This window comes from Hetaerina americana, unplaced genomic scaffold (assembly GCF_022747635.1).
Source record: "Hetaerina americana unplaced genomic scaffold, ioHetAmer1.1.p SCAF_19, whole genome shotgun sequence".
NCBI classification, from domain to species: Eukaryota; Metazoa; Arthropoda; class Insecta; order Odonata; family Calopterygidae; genus Hetaerina; species Hetaerina americana.
The window spans coordinates 3,105,569-3,124,136 of record NW_027286752.1 but is presented as its reverse complement, the minus strand read 5'-3'; the positions used below and the strand labels follow the sequence as shown (position 1 = coordinate 3,124,136).

Here is an 18,568-nt window from a genome sequence, read left to right as displayed (position 1 = left end):
CGGGTTGATGGCGAGGGTATGCGGTAGTCCGAGGGAAGAGGGGGGCGGGCGAAGGTGGTTTGGGACGAAATGGGAGGGGTCGAGTGGAGGTGGCGTTTGTTGGAACGCCGTGGTGGTGGAAGGGGTGGAGAGTGGGATTGCGAGGATGGGGAGGGGAGAAAGAGGGATTGTCTTAAGGACACGTGGTTTCGAGGGAAGTTTTTGAGGTCTCTCTCCCGCTTTGGCTGCGTTGGGAGCAGCCCCGATTCGGTATATAAGGATGGACTCTCGTCCACTCAACACAGTCACGATTCGGTGTGCACAGCCGTAGGACAACCAAGTAGAATCCCTTCCTTAACCGGACCACCTGTGATCTTCCGCAAGACGCCAGGACAATTAATTCAGCCAACATGCGTTCTCTGGTGAGTCTCCTATCTGAGTCAAACTTCCATTTTTTAAACTGTTGATTCTCGCTCTTAAAGGATTTCAATCCTTTACGACCGGGAGTAACCTTTCGTGAAACTTCACATATAATCAGATAATTTATTGCCAATAGGTGCTCAGTTAAATTTAAAAAAATACTTATCCGAATAAGAACTCGACTTTTGTGAAATCTAGCTAAGTTAGAATTTCTTGGTTGATATTTCCAGTTATAAACTCCGAACACTAACCCATTTGTTCTCAACTATGCGCGGGTTGAATGAAGTAAATTCGAAATTGAACTAAGAAAACCTCTGATGATGGCGTAATGTCGAAACCAATTGTATAAGATAGAGTATACTAGTGGAAATATTAGTACATAATAGTAAAAATTAGGTAATAATAGTAAAAAGTTATTGCTACCAGCTATGAATTATTACTATAAAGATACAGCGCATTATATTCAATTTTTAAGGGAATGACACGTTTAAAACAATGGCGACAGTAAACAATTAGCCTTATTTGAAGGTAGACCAATCATTTAGGAAAAAAGAAAGGGTCGAAATCCACGAAACACTAGGGAATGTACAACTCATAACGAAAAATGTATTTCTAAAATCTAATTGAACGAATGGCATTCTCAAATTTTCCATCGAAAAAGCGAAGTTCCCAATGAAAAATATTAAAAAATCAATCCTGTTGAAACGACCCTATTAAGATGTTTGCAGCCAATAATTCTTGAGAACCTATAAGGACGCCGACAGATCGTAGCACAGCTAGGTCAGAGCTTGCTGTGGTGTGGATTGAATTCGCTCAAATGTATCACTATTCAACCGTGTGGTGTTTGTTTAATGCAGATACAGTTTTTGGTCAGTGGAGAGATATGATTTGAATCACAGACATCATTCCAAGCAACATGATGTTATGTCAGTTCTGCAATTCCTTCCTTCGTATCATGAGTTACTCCCGCCTTTCTCTAATAAAAAACAAACGAGTACAAGTAACTTGTAATAAGTAATTCTGAAGTGAGAAACACTGCTTTAAATTTCCATCTTTATTTGTCCCAAGTAAAGTTGTTTGGATTAATGAGAAATACTACTCAAGGCACGGAAAGTTCTTTCTCGTTAGAAGCTTATTTTGGCAATCGTAAAATGTCGAATCTAAAGATACAATATTCATCTTTCTTAAAAATACATTATTTTTAATTTTACACGGTGAAGCCAAGGAGAAAAGAAAAATCAACGTCTTATAACCCATGGTTCTGTATATTGCTTGAATTCCTTGTGTCGTAGTCCTGTAATTTAATTCGTTTCATGAAATCCAGTACACGTTCATTGAGTATTTGTCAAAAGGTCTACAGAAAATCCTTCAAATGGGGCTCTTCTAAATGAAAATAAAAGTTATAGTAACGCTCAACTATTTACCGTTTTATATGAAAAGGAAATATCTACTGTGAATTACAAGGACATCTCGTAATGGTTGCAATAAAATCATCGCGACGGCAGGAACTACCTTTGACGAGGTTAAATTGACTTAACAGATAGAAAGACATTTCTATTCACTTTCCTTTTTGCGGTGCTTAAGTTTTTTTTAATTAACTGAGTACTTAAATGAAACTAAAATGAACAGATGTATAAACATTCACAGAGCATTCAACTTTTCGTCGCATAATCTGAAACGTATTTGGCAAAAACATATTTGCAAATACATGTAGGCGTTAAAGGCATTAAGACGTTACTCTCAAGGAATAGAAAAGGAAAAAATTTCATTTTAGTGATTGAAACGTAAGGCAAAACAACATCAAATACGTGTAAAAATGCATAATTAGGTATATCACCCATTATTTACGACTAATATTTTATTAATGGTAACTACACGCGGGGCATGGTTATTTTCTCGGCACCAAACATTTCTACGATTTTTTAACCACCCGAAAAGAACGCGAATCTGACCCCTCATTGTGTTTTCCAGCTTTTCGTCGCCGTTCTCGTGGTGATTGCCGTCTCCGCCGAAGCCCTCGGCCTTGGCCTTCTTGGAGGATATGGCGGCTATGGTGGTGGCTATGGAGGATACGGCAGGCCATACGGCTATGGTGGCTATGGAGGTTACGGCAGGCCATATGGAGGCTACGGCGGCTACGGACACGGCTATGGAGGCTACGGACACGGCTACGGAGGCTACGGAGGATACGGCCACAGACCAGTAGGCTATGGCGGCTATGGAGGCTACGGCAGGCCCTACGGCTATGGAGGTTACGGAGGCTACGGACACCATGGCATTTTCTAAAATGTCTTGCCAATGAAAGGGGACGACGCCCCTCTTTTCCAACAACTTCCCAACTTTGTGATCAAATACTGAACGCTATCAAAATGAAATCCGAGTCGGTAGAACATCAGCGGAGGCTAACGGTACTTTTTCCATTCAATCGTTGACATCACCAAAATATGTAACCGTTAAGTAGGGAAATGTTGGTAAAAACGCCTGGATACAACATCTTAAGTGCATTTCCGTTGTAGCAGGTGCATAAAAGAGCGTCGAAAAAACTTTGTAAGATACACCTTACTACCACCACTTATATGAGAGCGCTAATAATTCTCGGAATGGAAGTCGAACAATAACATCACAAAGGAAGACGACAATTGTTATTGGTGCTGTTCAACAAAATAACGGATTTGCGCCTTCGTGTATTGAGGAAGAAGAGAACTCAAGTGATTCCGACTTCCACCGAACGTATGAAGTTCCCATCCCACTTCAAGGATATCTATATTTCCACCTTATTGTGGCAAAAGATCTTTTGCAAACAAACGCACATAATTATGCTCTCTACACATTTCCAGTGCTGATTCAAACACTTTTACATTCCTAGCGAATTTATATCCCTCTCATATCATCTCCTGCGCCCTTGTCTTTCCATGCAAATGTAATTTTTTTTCTATGGATTAAGGTAGAACAAGAGCTCTGTAAACACTATACCACTGTTCCTCTTTTTTCAAATATATTTTCGCAATAAAAGTCGCCAAATACAATATTTGTGTACTCCAGATTAATTATTAATACCTATACCCAATGACATTCATCAGACGAGAAAACGGAGAAAATACCGTGGAATTTAAACGATTTCAAATACGTTCAGAGGTTAGATGTAACCATTAATAATCTGATATATTGTATCACCAAAAAATCTATATCTGCATGTAACCATTCGTGTCTCCGAGTAAATAACTCGATGAATGCATTAAACAAATCAAGGAGGCTTCAAACGAGAGGCTATTCCATTTTGATGTTGCAGTGATTTCAATTGGGAAGCATGATTGAGGCATTAAAAGTTAAAAACCTAAAAATAAAATATTAATTCTACATGCTACAAGGGGTTAGAAGGTAAAACGATAATTAAGTAAGCATTATAAATACTCCAATTTTTTCAAATAATTTGGGTATTAAAAAAATTCAAGTAAAATATTCCCAAATCAGTCACATAGAATACATGAAATTTTTCCTCAAATACTACTACGTCACGTCTGATATTACTGCTAGAGATCACCTCAGTAATTACAAGAAACACGAAAAAATGCTGCATTAAAGATCGACCATTTCTTAAGACTTACAACAAAAAAAGGAACATATGAAAATGGAAATTCATTCATTTTAGAGCATTAATAAAGATTAAAGTATGTTTTTAACAGTGTAATATACAACTTTTTGAATGAAAATTGGATCATTTAAAGTGTGATTAATCAATTAAAAAATACACTTTAACACCGAACTTATTCATCATTTTCTTAATTAAGATTTAAGAGCATACTTTTATGTTCTGTGTATATAAAATTCCTAAATTATGGCCCCTAAAAAATGATTTTCTAAAACAGCAAAAAATTATCACATCATCTACCCGCTGACAGCATGTAACTGGTGAGTATTTATTATGTAATTACAGTAGGTACAATGTGCGGCCTATACAAGTCTACAATTGATACAAATTTTAGGTTACTTGTTGAACTCACGTCAAGTCTCCTTCAATTGTCAAAAAAAAAGGTCGCTGTTACACCACAGTTGATCGACTAAAAGCTGAAGGCAGATATTATGGTATTATGGCCGAACCAACCTATATCGGGTAACTTCAACACCCTCCACTTTTATTCATAGACCGAGCACAATTAAAGACAAAGATGGAAGGCAATGGTGTCCCACCAACGGCTGACAGCAGGCGACATCTGAAACGGAAAATACTTCTGCTTTGTGCGCGAATGGTGCTCAAAGAAAGAATGAAATACGTCGAAATACATTGCTGGAAACTCAAACGGCAGTTTAACAAACAAAATTCTATATTTAACTCTATAATTACGTAGACGAGGAAAGTCACATTGAAGTCTATAATGTTTTATAAACCTTGTTAAATGAAGTGAATATTTTCCCGCGGAAGACAAGGTTTAAGTCTTCATTAGGTCCGCCGATACCTTTGGTAACCACTTCAGGGGTACATTGATTGGGCTCCAATTGTGCGAGTATGAGTAGTGTTTTCCTCTTTACGTATGTACCTCTGGTGGCTCAATTAATTTCATCGCAGTTCCTGATCATATATTTTGTAATGTGGACTGTACGACGAAAAATAAAGATATGAAACGCCTAACTAACTGCCATTACTTTACTGACGACTGGAAGCTGCAATGTTTTTCGTTTTATATAATTTGTTATTTCCAAAAATACGATAAAAGGAGCTTTAAAAAATGCAACGACATTGGCGTATCGAATTCGCATATATTAAATAAATTTTCAGCTTATTTACGCGAGGATTAAAAAAAATGGTTATTTATGGGCAAGAGTAAATTGTAAATGTTCATCGGTTCTGAATTAATTTCTTCGTATTGCAAAAAAAAACTTTAGTTCCCATACGGATTTCGATATTAACCAATTCTGTATGAGCGCATACCATTGTTGAAAATTCATTTTCTCGAAGCTTCAATAGCCATTAACCTATTGAAAGCATTAAAAAACAGTACCGGGAGCATGTTATTTAACGTGTGGCAGAGTTTATTATAATAATAATTACTAAATTGATAATGCAGTACCCTCTGGTAACAAGTTTTTTCGTAGTAAATAAATCACATAGATAATATATTTAGAGTACATTTAAGAGGAATGAATTTTTTTAACTCGTTGGAGTTCATTCTATGGAATTCATTTCATGCTGGAATTCAGTCTATTAATGGCGTTGAAAATGCATCATAACCCTCATCGCAGTACGGTTGGAAAGATCATACCAATAAAATTAGAGAGATTAAGTGCCAGACAGATAGATTATTATAAGATTTTTTGTTTCCACGAACGACAAGGCATCAGAATAACACTATCCTACCGCGGTAGGGGTCATATTCGGGTTAATTTGCAGAAAAATGTACCTCCTCTCAGAAAACCCAATAAATATCCTTTGTAAAAATCTTCATGTAATGCAAATTTAATTTGAGCCTCTAGATAAAAATATTTACCTAACCCGCTAATAACTTTGATCTTAATGCATTGCAAAAAAAATTGTGCACCATGCCTCTAAAAAATATTGGTCACTACAACAAATATATCTACAGAATTTAGGCTAATGGTCACAAGAGCATGTAGTACTACACATGTGGCACGTAAAAAAAGCAAGGTGGTTTTATTTGAAATAGCTCATTACTTTTCAAAAATGAATGACGTACTAGGGTTATGAATGCATCTAGTAATCACTAAATCGAGGTTTATCGAATTGAAGCAGGATGGCCCGCATTTAAATTCTGCCTGAGACAGTAAACGTACGACGACGACGAATTGCCTTGCCGTTTTTTAGGCGGCTTTTTTTTATCAGAGGTCGCCTAGTTGGGCTTATGCTCTGTGTCTCGGTATATATTTCCTTTTTCTTTCTGGAGCACCACCAGCATCGTTGTTTTTGCCCTTTTTTATATTTATTTAATTATTTTCCGTATTATTATTGGAGTGTGACATTATTAGGTCTCTTATGTTTATCATAGGGGCCTATTTTATTTATTTTTGTGTATGTCATGGCCCTATTTGGGTTTTCTTTTAACTTGTCATAGTATGTTTTACACCTTGTTAGTAGGAGATCTGAGAGTTTTTCTATGCCTGTTTTTCGGTATACATTCTCATTTTCCTCCCAGGGGGGGAGCCCAAAAGCCAGCCTCAGGGTCTTCCGTTCTGTGCTACATAATTTGTCCATTAGGGATCTACTGAGTAGTCCCATCCACGCAGGGGCTGCGTAGGTCAATATTGGTCTTATTATTGCCGAGTATATTAGAATTTTTATTTCCTTAGGGGTGGCGTTTTGTCGGATAATCGGTGCCAATTGCGACCTTATTGCGGCCGCTTTATCTCTTATCTGTTTGATATGTATTTTAAAGGTCAGTCTGTCATCTAAGTCCACTCCTAAATATTTGATGCTTTGACTAACGTTGCACATGTAAAATTGTCTTACGTTATATCTCGTTATTTTCAACTACAAGACCTTCAACTATAACCAACCAAAAGTCCTGAATTACGGGAAAGAAGATATACTATATAAATACATTTTAGCGCAACGCCAACGATCTATCGCTCATGCATCCGAAGCATTAACCTTTGCTGCAACTTGTGAATACTACATCGAATTTCATTGAGACATATAAATAAATTAAAACAGTTCCATCTCGGGGGAAAAATGCCTAAGATAGTCGGTGATACCAATAAATAGACAATAAGTGAAATATTTTGAGAGACACGGGTTGCTGTAATTGATGCCGATTTTTTTTTTTTAAGGTAATCTACCGGTTAAGGTAGGTTTTTCGATGGACACAACTACCAAACAAATATTTTGTGGCTACTAACAAAACACAACCCTAAATTCTACTCTACACCAGGTCCCTCTTCATCTCTGAGTACTTTCTTCCGCCCTTCATCCCGTCCAACATCCCTATCCTGTTCCTTCCCTTTCCTCTTTTGCCCAACATTCTACCCTCTATCACAGTCTTCAACATCCCACTGCCGGTCAACACCCCCTTCATCCACTTTTCCTGCCTCCATAGGATTGCTCCCAACAAACCCCTCTCTTCGCCCACCATACCAAGTACTTCCTCATTTGTTTTCTTCTCTGTCCATTTCACCTTCTCCATTCTTCTCCACACCCACATTTCAAAAGCCTCCAGTCTACGTCTATCCTCCTGCTTCAATGACCACGTTTCCGCGCCGTACATAGCTACGCTCCATATCAAAGTTTTTACGAGTCTTTTCTTAACATCCTTACTCAAAGTCCCCGTCATCAACTCCCTCCTCCTCGTGAAAGCCTCTTTGCCTAGCGCAATTCTTCTCCTTACGTCCCTACTACTTTGACCGTGTTGGTCCAAAACACTACCGAGATACGTAAACTGTTCTACCTGCTCTAGTTTTTGCCCTCCTATTTTAATGTTAAGCTTGCCCTTTTTCTTTCTAGAAAATCGCATAACCTTTGTTTTATTAATGTTGATTCTCATCCCATACCTGTCGCACTGAATTTCCAATTCACTCAGCAATGCTTGCAGCCCCTTGGCTGACTGACAAACTAAAGCTTGGTCATCAGCAAACCTAACTGATTTTACGAATTCCCCGCCCACTTTCATTCCTACCTCTAGTTCTTCCCATGCCTCTTTGATCATTTCCTCTGCATACAGGTTGAACAGCAACGGTGATAATGGGCAACCCTGCCTTACACCCCTTCCTAACACTGCCCATCCTGTCTCCCCGTTTCCCACCCGCACCTGAGCAGTCTGAGACATGTACAGGTTGCGGATTAGCCTCCTTTCCCTCCAATCTATTCCTATTTTCTGCAGAATACTCATTAGTTTTTCCCAATTCACTCTATCAAACGCTTTTTCGAAATCTACGAAACAGGCAAATACCTCCTGGTTGTGTTCTATATTCCTCTCGATTAATAATCTCATTACTGCAATGGCATCACGCGTACCTCTCCCCTTCCTAAACCCAAACTGATCATCCCCTAAGTAATCATTTGCCCTACTCTCTATCCTTTTGTTTATGATCCTGAGAACAACTTTAGCTGCGTGGGATATCAAACTAATTGTCCTATAGTCCTCACATGACGTGGCCTTTACCTTTTTCGGAATCGGAACTAAAACTGCTCTCACAAAGTCTTCCGGCCAGATTCCCTCCTCATAAATGCTACGGATCAGCCCATATAGCCTCTTCCTCCCACATTTCCCTAAGCATTTTAAAAGTTCCACGGGAATGTTATCTACCCCCACGGCCTTTTTTAGTTTCATCTCCCTTAATGCCCTTTCTATCTCATTGTCTAGTATGCCTGGACCTAAGCTGTCTTCCTCTACGTCATTTTCTTTTTCAATGTCTAACTTTGTAGGTCTGAGTTCTTTACTATACAGTTCTTCTATATACTCCTTCCATCTCTCTTGGATCTTTCCTGCGTCAACTATTACCTTACCCGCCTTATCGCTAACTGTTAGCATAGCTCTTCCTTTCTTACTTCCCGATAACGATTTAACTTTACTGTACAGCGCACCGATTTCACCCTTCCTCTGGAGACTTTCCATATCCTCGCACTGCGTCTTCCACCATGCGTCTTTTGCCTTATTTGTTGCCCGCCTCAATTTATTGTTCAATTCTTTGTACTTCATTTTGCCTAATTCTGTATTTATATTCTTCCATTTTCGCCGCTCATCCATCTTTGTAATCATCTCATCCGTGATCCATGGTTTCCTAGTCCTTTTAGCGTAAACGGTTCCAATAGTGTCTTTTGCGGCTTTAGACAACCCTTTTTTGATCATTTCCCATTTTTCTTCGATAGTAATAAGCCCTTTACCATCCTCCATGATTTTCTCTACCGCCTGTTTGTATTCCTTCCTTTTCAACCCATTTAATGCTTCTACATTCCATTTTCTAACTCGCCGCCCCTGCCTTATCTTTTTGAAACGTACGCTACATTTCATAACAACTAAATTGTGGTCTGAGTCCGCATCCGCTCCCGGAAAGCTGTGGGAATTTATCACACTATTCCTAAACCTGTGTCTAACCAGGATATAATCTAGCTGATATCTTCCTGAGTCACCTGGCATTTTCCATGTATACCTGCGTCTTTTGTGGTGTCTAAACCAAGTGTTGGTGATGACTAACCCCTGTCTCCTGCAGAACTCAACTGCTCTCTCCCCGCGGTCATTCCTCGTGCCCAAACCGTAGTCGCCCACCTCATCACCATCTCTTCCTTCGCCTACCGTCGCATTCCAATCCCCCATCACTATCAAATGTTTCCCTGCAGGAACACACGCGATCATGTCCTCTAACTGATCGTATATCTTATCGACCTCTTCTTCCTTATGGTTGCTCGGTGGCATGTATACCTGAATAATAACTAAGTTCGTCGGTTCTGCTTTTATCTCCACTAGTAGTATTCTATCCGTTACCTGCTCTATGTTGACTACGCTTCTTCCTACCTCTTCATTTAATACTATGGCAACCCCTCGTTGGCTCTCGTCCCCACCGCTGTATATTATTCTATACTTATCACTCCAGTAATCCCCGCTATCTTTCCATCTCACCTCGCATAGACCTAAAATATCTATATTTCCCCTTTCCATCTCTCGCTTAACATTCTCCAATTCTCCAATTTCCCTGTCCATTGATGCCGATGCTTAGTGGAATTCCATAGTAGTGCACAAGGAAGAATCAAAATACTTTGCGTTTCCACAGGATATAATTAATTGCTGCTACCTAGTTTTGCTATACTGTAATGAATTATTGCAGCCTCAAGGATGATAAGGCTTTACAATTATACTAGATTATAAGCATATATACAAGACTCATTTAGCAATATCATTTGCATTAATAAAATTAAATAATTATATATACACATTAGAAATGTTTATTTCACAGGTAATTAAGGATCACTTTTATGTATCGCCGTTAATGATATTCGTCCTTTTTACAAGGTTTTCCGAGACATCTGATGGCGCTCAGTCATATGAAAAATTTCTACTTCGCCAGTTCTCCAGTTAACTGCAATAAACTGATTAATAGTATATTTCCAAAGAGGAAATTGTGATTCTTCATTATGAAATTCAGGAGGGTCGCTGTCCATGACTTCTGCCACGGCAGAAAAAAATCTTGTCCTCGAGATCGGAAGGCGTTATCTTTAAAAGCTGATTAGCTCATTTTAAATATTTAAGTCACCCCTAATTGTAAGTTATGAAGCCATAGGTCAAAAATTCAGAGTGCTATATCATTTCCTGTGAACATGAATGAAGATATTTATTGAAGTTTTTATTCTGTTAATTTTTTACAAGAGCCACAATTAAATTTACTTTAAATTATAAATGTGATTTCTTTAATATTTTCGTTAGGAATTTGAAAATATCTAGATTTGAAGCCAAGCCAAGTTCTTCACCAAAACGACGGCCAGTTATGCCATTATAAGGCAACAACAATACGTGACTAAATTAAATAACTAACTTGCCTATAACAAAGACGTTTATTCGATAAGGAGTCATGTTTAATAACTCAGATAAGCATTTTATTTTCATACATATACATGCGTTAAATTTATTAATGTTTAAACGCAAAAAACACACTCCAATCTTACTGTTTAAGGTGGTCACCTCGTTGATGCTCTCGAGTTCACAAAAAAGGTGAATATGAATGAGTCAATCAAAATTATCACGCATTAAATAAAGGCATATGTAGCCCTTTATCAGTTAATACATGGAACGTAGTTTTTGCAAGCAGTCAAGACTTCTTGCTTTAATTTTACTCGTGCTTAAGCCGATTTCACATTAAAATAATATAATTTTAATTCGTGACCAAGAATTAAAAACGATCTTTGTCGCTTCTGAAAAGGGAAAAAATAATCCAGTATTCGCATGACACTCAACACAACATAGACTAAGAACCACTTATGATTTTTTTTGCTTGATATGCGACGCGATGCAAAAATAATTCCACCGTCATTCAGAACAAATTGCTTTATCCTTCAAATAAATTTCTTCCACTTTCACCCTCTCGCACAGTAGTTACGATGTGATTGTTTCGCAGTTCACTGACCAGGGAATCACCTTGAATCTTTAAATGTTATTTGCAGTTAAATCAGCGCGAATTCTGAGATAATTTGCACCATTACGGAGTAAGTGGAGCATCTAGGATTTAGGAGGAGTTGACAATGTGGAGAAAAACCGAACAAAACTGATGTGTTAGAAGTCGGAGTGGATATGAACGAGGGGAATTCACGCGACGATCTCAATATTAAAACGACCTCGACGCGCGGTCGGTCCACGGAGATTGGCGGTAAATGGGGAAGGCCGCAATGACGGTACCAGTGGGATTCACCCGCTCAAGTGACGTGGAGGCGAGGCGTCCTCGACGAAGTGCGATCCTTTAGCACAGAGTCACATGGTCGATTAGGGCTTTTTGACTGGGCCAATGAGAAATTGTATCAGTTATATATAAGGCATCGCCCTTTCTATTGCACCCTCAGCATCAAGAGAAGCATCCACGGGATAAATTCGAAGGAATACTTCCATTCGTTCAGTCAGTTCAGTCACAGTCGGAATTTTCGTCGGAATGAAGTCCTTGGTGAGTATTTTTCCATACCCACTTTGTCGGGTTTACCGACGGCGATGTACCGAAGGCATATTCGGTCTCATCCCAATTGATGAGACCGAATATGCCTTCCAATAGGAAATAGATTTACACCATTATATTATCTTTTAGGTGTTAGATTATAACACACGCATGTATCTATGTTTTAGAGTAGTGATACTCATATGTTCACATTTTGTGGACCAATTAAGCTAGGCGTTTAAGAAAGTCCGAAACCTACATCTAATTAGATAGAATATCTTTAGTGACTTACCTCACCTCTCGTGTGCACCACATTCACTTTTTCCCAATTAATCAAATTTTTCCCCAAAACCTTCTTCTGACATGACTACAACTTTATTGCCTGTTCTACCTCCCTTCTTCCACTCGACTTCATCCGCTTTTTTCTGCGACAAATTCCTAAGCCCTTAATCTACGCTCACGCTACGCGAAGCTCCTCAAATACTAAGCTTCTGAGCCATTAAAAATAAACTCCATGTAAAATATTTTCCACTATCTTTTCTGTAGCTCTTTGCTTCATTCTCTTTGGAAATTTAAATGACGTCTCTCATAAATGAAAAAGAAACACTTTGTTCCAATCCACCACTTTATCACTTTGTTCCAATCCACCAACAAAGTGTTTCTTTTTCATTTATTAAAATGAACTTCCACAAAGTTGAGGCTGAAACTATTGGACGTCTCTCATCTTTATTAACTCTTCTTTAGTCACCACCAATCTTCTCCGAAAGCGCTCAATACTATGTCCAGTTCTGTCTAAAAAGAGGTCCTAGGAAATACTGAGCGGAAATGCAAGGCCGAGGAGTGAGATTAAGGGTTAGGTACTTGGTGGGAAAAGTAACCATGACATAAGAATAGCCATTATGAACCAAGTGAAAGGGTATAAAAAGAAGGTGAAAAATGGTTTATTTCAACTTAAGTGGTAAGACTTTTAGCTTCTCGAGGGATTTTTAGTTTTAGAGCTAGAGTTTTTTTTATATTACCGGAACGAAGCAAATCCACTAAGGTCACTCGCTTAGGGTAAATTGTCCCCTTCAGGCTCTTTATTTTCTCTATGCTACCACAAGTTCTTCAATTTTTTTCTATTCAACAGACCTTTTTTTTAATTTCGTCAAGAAAAGAAGCAGTTTTACCGATTTTGGATAATGCGTTGTACAGTTTGCATGATGCCGTGACATGCCATTTCCTTCCGTGGAAATGTTGATGAGCTCTCGTAACAAATATATCTTTTAGCATTCCAGGAAAGATCCATGGGCAAGAGGTATGTTGGGACATATTTCTAGTAATTGAATGCTAATGGCCAACATTATTAGCCTTCAACGCCGAATATCAACCTTGCCAAATCATCCTGCTCACCTTAATCATTTCTGTTCTCAACCTTCAAATGAAAGTTTAAAAAAAGCAATCCCGCCTTCCAGTATTGCAATATTTTCACAATATAACTCTAGCAAAGGCATAGGGTCATTATTATTACAGAGAAGAGTAAGGAACACAGAAATCAAGTCTACATAACAATATTTTCTGCTCCCCTAAAATTTAAGAGTAATAAGATAATTTGAGAATCATAAATGATCTCTATAAAACCGTATTACGTTTAAAAGTTACTGGTGAATTGACGGCTGTGTCCAGGGGAACATCCTACCGAAGTCTTTTTCGATGGCCCCAAAAATCAATGCGTACCCTCAAAGAAGATTAATTAAAAATCGCTGTGTTATACTCCAAAATTGATATAAATAGTTATCTTCTGATTTATGTACCATCGTGATAAATATTCAAATTTTCTATTTGTCTGCGATGGAATCGCTGGCAGGAGATACTCGTAGTTCTGAGGATAATGTAACATTGACAGGTGAATTTCAAGCAATAGTGCACTGACGCGGCAATGGAATTCAAAAATTTTAAGTATGTAAAAATGAATTTTTCCGAACCTCTACAGCATTCAAAATAACGAAAACGCACGTTTATACTCGAAAATATATGTGGGCGTTACTCAAACTACCGTTCTCTCTTGGGCGAAGCATATCGGGGAGCATGTGGACCAGGTAGCAAGCGAGTGATACTATAATTATAATATCTTTGGTTGGACGTCATTTAAAACTCGCTCCAAGTGTGTAGAATCCTCACTTGCGTTTCCATTTCATTGCCGTCTTAGACCGTTCGCAGCAAAGATAATTTATTTATGTAAAACTCAGTTAAATTTGGTAGTGCACCTACATTATTAGAAGATAGGTTTGTGAATCACTCACGGAGCGAAGTTTGAATCACAGATTAAAAATCTTGCATAAATTAGAAACATGTACCTTTAGAGATGATTTGAAAATGTATCGCGTTTTGTCCCATCGTACTTCATGCGGTAAAATAGAATATGAAAATAAGATTAGAGAGGGAAAAGGCAAAGAAGACATTTCAGATGCCTATGTTCCCACGAACAATTAGGGAATCAAAAAATTCCGCGCAAATTTTTCCTGTCTCCTGATGATTTCCCCAAACAATACGAAGTGTTCTCCCCCATCATGCCTAGCAACTCTTCATTTGTTTACCTTCCTGTCCACTTGACCTTCTCTCCATCTTTCCTCACACCCACATTTCAAAAACCAAAGATGAGTTATCTATAGTTCATCTCTCTTCATGAGTAGCCCAATCGAGTGATTCTACTCGATGCATCCAGCATCAAGGGCTTAAGTTAAGGGCTGCTTAATTGACAGCTCCCAACAACAGCCAAATTGTTCAAACACCAAAGCTATGGCTTTAAGGGTACCGTGTAGGTGCATGTCTCATTTATTTCACGTCTTCAACCTTACATGTCATTTAGTATTAATGTATTCACCACGATAAAATGGTAATTGCTACTACTAGAACTCTAATTGAATGATTACTAACACCAATGTACACCTCGCAGAATAACATTCGCATTTTCGCTTGAAACAAAACATTTCTTCATTACAGATCATCGCTATTCTCTTATGCCTCGTCCTCGTGTATTCCGAGGCCACCGTTGGCATCTACGGCCCGGGTTTCCGTCCCCCTGGTTTCGGTGGCGGCTATGGCAGGTATGATGGATACGGGAGACCTGGAGGCTACTACCGTCCAGGAGCTAATTTCTATCCCTACGGCGGAAGACCCTTCGGATACGGATACGGCGCAAGACCCTATGGATATGGATAAGGGTTTCATAAACTGATGATCCCAAAATTAGAGTCCAAGAGGCGGAGAACTCTCTCATACCAGGCTTTCCATCAGGCTGGATTTGCAACATTCCATAAAAAGCACTCCTAAAGAAGAAAATCAATAGGGAAGGAGGACCGAACTCGAATTGGTCCATGGTTTTTTCAATTCCCGCAATCTAGGCTGTCACTCAAGAAGTGAGTAAAAGTTCCTGCCTTCAAATTGAAACAACGTGAACATTATACGACAGTGACGTGCCATTAAAAAAATAATCCCCAGAACTATTGCGAGTGTCAGTTCAGTGCTTCCGATAATTATCGACGGCTGAAATACCGAAGTGTATCATGAAAATTATGTGAACATAGGGCGAAGAAATCACAAGGTCGAGAAAAAACAAATACTAAATTCGATAGTTTCCAAAAAAAATGGAATAGCACTTGGAAAATTTTGCGCAACTCATTAAGCTGCCACTGGTTTGCCACAACCCTAAAACTGGCTGTACTTTAACGTGTCAGGTGGAATATGGAAAGTGCATTCTTATTTCTTTATTTCCATAGTAGCTGATAAAAAAATGTATTTCACACAATATATTTCATTGTAAGCCAAACTTGGGAAGTTGAAACTTATGTTTCATATGTCACCATTCTTTTGTTTACTAAATTGAAGTAACACTTTTTTAAAATTTTGTGATATTGTAAAATTTTTGGTGGACAAATTGTGTCGATATTATTATGTTTTTATCTGAGAAACGTGAAAAATGGACTACTTCTCCATTCTAAGTTGTCCTATAACGTCTCAGTGTTTGTACACTTTCGAGTCTAAAGCGCGAGTCCTCCATTGTACTTATAAGCATTTTAAGTATTTATATTGTGGACATAGTGACAAATGTAAATATTAATTATATCAAATATGTCTCAAATATGAACTGTACCCTGTGCTTAATAGCCAAACAGATGCAAAACATTAAAAAAGACCGACAATAAATCTTTACCAAATTCACCATTCAAAGGTGTATCAATATTTTATTTTTATTCGAAGTTCTCTCCAAATAATGTCCATTGACCACAAATTGAACGTTCATATTTAATTCCTATTAGAGAGACCAATAGAGAGCGACCAATGGCTGCAAAAGACAAGGCTCCACCTTTGGAAGATGATGATACGCAATGTTTTTAAAATATAAAAAAATGTAACATGCCACGACTGAAGTTGCTGAACCAAAATATCAGCATTTGAATGAACAGCAGGACGGAAGCGACACAGGATTTTGAGTTTGTCAAATGCGAAAGAGGTGGCAAAAGGTATCCAAGGTTGAGTTGAAAAATTATAACGTGTGCATTTAATTATCTTGATGACCAGCATGTAACGTGACAGACCAATTGAGACAATCATGCCAACGCTTCCTAATATATCGCTAACCAATATGCCCCCTTCAATGAGTACCATGACCTTACCCCCACCAGATTAAACCAGACAGAAGCAAAATTAGCAATACATCATTTATCGTCAAACTTATAGAAAAAAATTAAACTTTGATAAATCTGTACGTATCTACGAAGGTTAAAATGCTCTTCTGACCTCAAATTCGTGAAATACATGAATACCTGAACTCTTAATCAAAAGTACAAAATGGAGCACAATATCCTGTACCTAAGCACAAGTCACAGCAAAGAAAATAATTTTTCAACAGGATATTCTTAGCTCCTAGAACTTACATAAGACTACAACAATAATAATAATACTTAAGAACTGTGCTCGATAAACAATAACGCATCGTGCTTGGGTTTAAATTTGCAGTCCTACATAAACTTCCCTCCGCAGGGTCTTAGAAGTTTCAGGCCTAACTTTGTAGAAGTGGTGCATATTCAAGATGGGACAGACATGGCACTTTCTGCCACCACCACGTTCAAATAAATGCGCAAGTTTTCAAAGGGTCGCCAGATGACATACTCACATCCTCCCTTCCAACGGCCGTCCTCTCAATGGGGCGCCGCGCATTCTTAGACCAACCGTTAACACAATCCACCGCCTTCCTTAGTTCCTGTTTTTTTACAGTCTCCCCCCCCCCCTTAATCCCTTATTACCTCTTCCCTTCCCAGGCCACCACTATACCCACATACATGTATATGTATTAAGATGTTTCTTTCAGAATGACGCTGTGAGATGCTTTACGTACTAGAATGAAACCGGTGGCATTCCTTGAAATAATAGCGTGGAAATCTAAAATATGTCTCTTTCTTTTATCAACGCCTCCGAATGTTTGCACTAGAGCCAAATGTTTACTTTTTTCATACAAATTCATCTCTCTCCTCGTCTGAATCTAGCCCGATTTGTACTACGGCGTGAAAAAGGCTCCACTTATTCGTATGCAACAAAAGTGAAATACTCTTGCAACGATTTGTTCCATTTAATTCTCTTTCCACTTTCGATGTGTGTATATACACACACCGAAAGTGGAGAGGATTAAATAAATATATATATGTATTTATTATTTATATTAATTATATATACATCAGTTCTGTCCCTCTCTTCCTTGATGAAGGAAGGCCAAAACCCCTTCCTAGTAACCATCCTGTCGAAATTTTTATACGTCTCCTTATCCAAAAAGTATCCAATCAATCCTTCAGAAAACATCTCAGACCAAAAAACTCATGAGCCAAAACCCCTTCCTAGTAACCATCCTGTCGAAATTTGTATGCGTCTCCTTATCGAAAAAGTTTCCAATCAATCCTTCAGAAAACATCTCAGACCAAAAAATAACCTCTCCATGAACGAACGTCATGCCCTAAAAACCCTACAGTCCATTCCCAACATCGTTGTTACCTCCGCCGATAAAGGCTCCTCTGTTGTAATTCTAAACACCAATGATTACATTTCCAAAGCCCTCGCTCACCTGAACGATACATCCACCCATTCCACTCTAATCAAAATCCAACTCAAACTTTTCAAACCGAAATTCGGTCTGTACTCCTCCACTCCGGACCAGAAGAAGGCCTCACCTCCCAAGACATATCCCTACTTTCACCCCCAAACCCCAGAACACCCCAGTTTTATCTCCTCCCAAAAATACACAAACCCAACATCCCCTGTCGTCCTATAGTTTCCAGTTACAATTCTCCCACCGAAAGAATCTCCGCATTCCTTGACCACCACCTACAACCTCTACTCTCCTTGCCCTCCTTCACGAAAGACACGTACCACTTCCTCAACCGTCTAAATTCTGTCTCTATTCCCTCCACACACAACCTACTTATGGCCACCATCGACGTTACCTCGCTTTTTACTTCTATTCCCCATGCAGAAGGTTTATCCTCCCTCCGGCATTTTCTTTCTCTACGCCCCCTACCCCAGCGCCCCTCGACGGAATTTATCCTCAATCTTGCCACTTTCG

At 38.7% G+C, this 18,568-nt stretch overlaps 1 protein-coding gene across 1 annotated transcript; it reads left to right on the top strand.

Moving 5' to 3' along the window:
* The first annotated feature begins 289 nt into the window (after nt 1-289).
* On the top strand, nt 290-3,425 carry LOC139687272 (neuropeptide-like protein 29). The gene is made up of 2 exons (XM_071584411.1): nt 290-401; nt 2,371-3,425. The coding sequence occupies exons 1-2, from the start codon at nt 390-392 to the stop codon at nt 2,683-2,685; spliced, it is 327 nt and encodes a 108-aa protein (XP_071440512.1). The 5' UTR covers nt 290-389; the 3' UTR covers nt 2,686-3,425.
* The last annotated feature ends 15,143 nt before the right edge of the window (nt 3,426-18,568 follow it).